Source organism: Vespula vulgaris, chromosome 24 (assembly GCF_905475345.1).
Source record: "Vespula vulgaris chromosome 24, iyVesVulg1.1, whole genome shotgun sequence".
NCBI lineage: Eukaryota > Metazoa > Arthropoda > Insecta > Hymenoptera > Vespidae > Vespula > Vespula vulgaris.
In genome coordinates, this window is record NC_066609.1 from 675,001 (window position 1) to 680,000 (window position 5,000).

General features: G+C 29.7%; 1 protein-coding gene across 21 annotated transcripts in view; it reads left to right on the forward strand.

Annotated features, from left to right (window-relative positions):
* LOC127071975 (longitudinals lacking protein, isoforms N/O/W/X/Y-like) overlaps positions 1–5,000 on the forward strand; it is a 123,779-nt gene that overhangs the window by 107,326 nt on the left and 11,453 nt on the right. For 20 of the 21 annotated variants that reach the window (XM_051011912.1, XM_051011915.1, XM_051011906.1 and 17 more), the window contains 3 exons: positions 4,075–4,347; positions 4,611–4,715; positions 4,918–4,969. In XM_051011912.1, coding sequence (XP_050867869.1) covers positions 4,075–4,347; positions 4,611–4,715; positions 4,918–4,969 — 430 coding nt within the window. The remainder of the gene's footprint in view (positions 1–4,074; positions 4,348–4,610; positions 4,716–4,917; positions 4,970–5,000) is intronic. The other variant, XM_051011926.1, reaches the window with a different exon arrangement.

Consider the following 5,000-nt stretch of genomic DNA (forward strand, 5'->3'; position numbering starts at 1 on the left):
CGAAGATCGAAATAAACAAGCGAATTCTATATGCCGTGCGTTTCTGTATATGCGTGTGTACATATCAAAGGTGGGAGACAGACAGACACAGACAGAGAGAGAGAGAGAGAGAGAGAGAGAGTGAGAGAGTGAGAGAGAGAGAGAGAGAGAGAAGGGTAGGAGGGAGGGAGAAGTCACGTGTCAACGAAACGCATGCGTTATTAAATCCGATCGAATTTAACGAGTGTATTAGACTATTTCGAAAGACTTTCTAACTTTTCTCCCCACTCTGATCGTTATTAATAATAACGTTAGAATTCAATAGACACGTTTACAATATTCACGTTCGTTATCGTTGCTACATTTTAAAGATTTATTAGAAATTCGTTGTAATGAAGGATGATGAATTCGTTCTTCAGTGTCATTGATTTTAATTCGTCGGTGGAAATTCGTTTGAAATTTTCATAAGATTCGTTTTTCGAAATCTTTGACGCGTTTCGTGTCGTCATGTTTCTTTTTCTTTTTTTTTCTTTTTCTTGTTTTGTTCGTTTTTCTTCTTCTCTTTTTTTTCATCTTGTCTTTCTTTTCCCTCCTTATTCTTCTCGGCTTTTTTTCGCGCGTGAAACGCGTTTGAATCGGAGCACGTGACATTGACGACGCCATCTTGAATTATCTAGACGAATCACGGCGTCGTTGTTTTTACAGCTACATTTTTTATATTGGTCGAACGTCGACGGAGCTTCCTTCTCTCATTCGTCGACTTTTGTTTGTCGCGCGAATTTTTTATAGAGAAGAGAGAAAAACGACGTTGTGTTTTATGAAATCGATAGTCCTCGTTTACAAGTCGACATATGTACGTTTATATTCTACAGGGTGTCGTAAAAATAGTATTGGCAATTTTAATTCTAACTCTTGATACGACGATATAAATATTATATTTACATGGATATACTTTCTACAGGGTGTTATAAAAAAAAAAATTAATATAATCTCATCTTCGTCTATTGTTCTCGTCTTATAGTTACATGTTCAGTTTTGAACTTTAGAAATATTCACATTTTTAATCCGACCATTAGAAAAAAAAAAAAACTTTTCGTGTATTATTATTCGATTGATATCGACGTTTTTTATTTTCACGAATATTGATTCTTTTATCGCGTATGGGACAACGTTGTTTTCTTTCGAAAATGCATTTAGAGTACATATTCGTTTTTTCGATTTGTTGGTAACTGCAATAAAAAAAAAGTACAAAGAAAAAGAGGAAAGAAAAAACTTGAAAAATTTTTAATTACACGTTGCAGTAATGGTAGTAATAATTATAATAATAATAATAATAATAACAATAATAATCAATCGTTGATGTTTCATTTTGTTTAAAATACTTTACGTTGCATCGCGTTTAACGATTTGATTTCCGTTAGAAGTAGACGGTGACGATTGATTTCGATAATAAGTATTTATCAGAATGGCGTCGTCAAATGTTTGTTTCATGAATCAAATTGAACGATCAACGACGAATGATCGGTTCTACAGAGCGGTTCAATGAAAATCGACATAAATGACTAACTAGAATCAACGATTTTAACGTTTATTTCGTGACAACCCGGTATACACGTAATATACATTTCCGGATTAGCTAACGTCAAGCATTTCTATAAGGATAATGGACGAATAGTGTCAAGGTCAATTGTTAACAATTCAATTTTGTAATGAAAAAAATTATTTCTTTTTTCTTTCTTTTCTTATTTTTTGTCTTTAATTCATCCTAAGTTTTCAATTAACGAATTACGTCTCACGAATACATATATACATATTCGTCGTACGAATACATATATATATATATATATATATATATATATATATTTGTACATCGTCGTAGTACAAATAGATATATAACTATTCGAGCTTGAAAATTTGTATTATTGTTAAACTTGAATTACATCTTCTTGGATCGTTTTTAAGTGTTGGTTAACTCGTTATTCTAAAGACGAGATGAATGTATAGAGTTTCGTGTCGAGACGTGGCTATGACCCTCTCCCTTCGCTCCCCTCAACCTCCCCCACCCTTCCTCGATACTTTTTATTGCCGTCACTTAAAGGAATGCAAGCACGTGGCCAATGACCTGACGTTATGGTGTCTCGTACCACTTGACGAAGAATAAAGATTTCAGATAAAGTATCTCTTGGCCATGAAGTATTGGAAAAAGTTGTAAATCTTCTTTTCTTCTAAGACTTTGAAGATATATATATATATATATATATATATATATATATATATATATATATATATAGATAGATAGATAGATAGATAGATAGATATTGGTCTGCAGTTATTTGAAAATCGTTGAACCAATTGTTCAAACACAAAGCCAATTTTTTTTCGAGTCTACAAATAAATTATATACCACCTGTATATTTTTTTCATACTAATTTTTATATCCCTTTTTGTTACCAATTTTTTTTTTTCTTTTTTTTATACCGATCGTATCATCGATTCGTTATACCTTCAAAAGTATTAATAATATTTTTGATATGCAATATATCGTTGTAGTATATATTTATATTATTTGTTTATACACACATATATATATATATGTATAAATAATTCTTTTTGTCAAGAGTTATTTTCTTTCTTTGATTAAAAAAAAAAAAAAAAAGAAGAGAGAGAAGGATTTTAATTCTTTCTTTTCTTTTTTCTTTTTTACATTTTATAAATTAATCCAAAAGGGTAACTATCTTAATTCATAATATTTTATTATTAATCGAAATAAATTGCACGCATTCAAAATGAATGATCGAAACTCTTCTCGATTAACAAGTTAAAATATTTCCGTGTTTATTTATCGAGGATCGAATTCCATACCTGTTACTGATTGTACTGCAATTAAAGCTATTCAAAATAAAATGAAAAGAGAGAGAGAGAGAGAGAGAAAGAGAAAAAAAAAGAGAAGAGTAAAAAAAAATAAAAAAAGGTACTTAATACCGTGCATTATTAAATTTTTGCGATATTATATATTCGAAGTGGAATATTGCAAAAGCCAAGTGCATATCGGACATGTTGATTATCTTAACGCATATATAATGCAATGTAACTATAAAGTTATATTAATAATAAATATAATTCTATATAGGTATGCAATAATAGTATAATTATTATAACTATTATAATTATACTAATATATTATAATACTATATTATACTATAGTATTATGTATACATACCTAATATTAATATACCTATGTATATATATGTATATATATAAAATATAGATACATATTAACGTTTATAGATATCTGTATATCATATATATCTATATTTATATAGCATAATACTAACATATAATATTAATTAATATTATACTGTATATACATGTATATGTAAATGTTAATATATACATATACGTAAGTATATTAATATATTATACTAACGAAGAAACGGAGAAAGAATTAGAGCTCTCATTACACTTTTGCGATCAAGTAGAATACAATTTTTTTGTTTTGCATTGATCAAACGCCATAACGCGAACTAATACGACAAAAAATACTTTCCCCTAAGTGAGACACACGAAACGAAGAAAGCGTGGAATCTAGGATAAAAACGAAGAACTAGCACGATTCTAATACCGTATAGTAACGTTTCAAAGAAATTCACTCCATCGACAAAACATTATATGAAATTTACACGTTTTAAAACTTTACCTATTTATCACACGCACAAACTACATTTATATATTTTCTAACTTTTATTTCATTTTATCGACGTGAACTTAATCGTTTAATCCGTCTTAGAAAATTACTTTTTTTTTACATCTCTTTAACATTATATTTATAAATATATATATATATATAATTATAATAATATATAATATAATTAGTATATTTATTAATAATAAATTAAATAATATCAGAAAAAAGAATTATGAAACTAATACAATATATTATATCATAAAACAATAACAAATCTATTAGTACCTAATAATAATTATGATTCTTAAATGAACAATGAAATCCTTGAGAAAAAGAAAATTAAAAAAAAAAAAAAGAAAAAAAAATAACAGAGAAACAGATCTAAAAAGGAACAAAAATCTTTTTTTCAGACAAGATTGTCCTCCTTATTAAAGACAGCCGAGGATCTTCATATCAAAGGTCTTGCGGAGGTCAGCTGGCGTAGCGATTCAACGCAAAATGACTTAAGTAACAGTGGTCACAGTCCTGGTGCTGCCACACCAGGGGTTGAAACAGTTTTAAGGGAAGGTGACACGGATGAACCACAGCCTCCAAAACAGAGGCGTAGAGGACGTCCGCCATTGGACGATACACCTACGACGCACGACGTCTTTACCCCAAAAATCACATGTATCACTGGAAACGTATGTTATTGGTCTCTCTAAGATTTTTATATATATATATATATACACTTTATTATTATTATTATTATTTTTTTTTTCCAAGAAAATTGCAAATAAAAAATGATCGTCGTGATAATTACGATAATGGCGACGACGATGACGACGATGTTATAATAAATCGATTTCTTTTCTTTTTTGTACTTTATCTCATCGTCATTGTTGTTATTGTTATTGTTATTATAAGCTGTTTATCAAATGATATTCTCTACAAATTGTTTCATTAGTATGCTACATCGAATTCGCAGGAGGAAATGATGAGCGAAGGTGACCACGAAAGTTGGGACGACGAGATGATGATGAACGAGAATAACGAAACGCCACTGCCGGTGGTAAGATCGATCGAAGATCTAAATCTTTTTTTATTCGTCGATAATCTTTTTTGTGATCGATAACTTTGATTAACGTTGACATTTCGGTTCGTCAATTTTTTTTTTTTTGGAAATACGACATGATCGTTCTTCTTTTCTCCCTCTCTCTCTCTCTCTCTCTCTCTCTTTTCTTTTTTTAATCCAATCGTATATTTATTTTTAGCTATCCTATATGCCGAAGGAGGACAGTAGTACCTCCGATCAAGAAAAGAAAGGTAAATCCATTCGTAATGATTATATGTAACG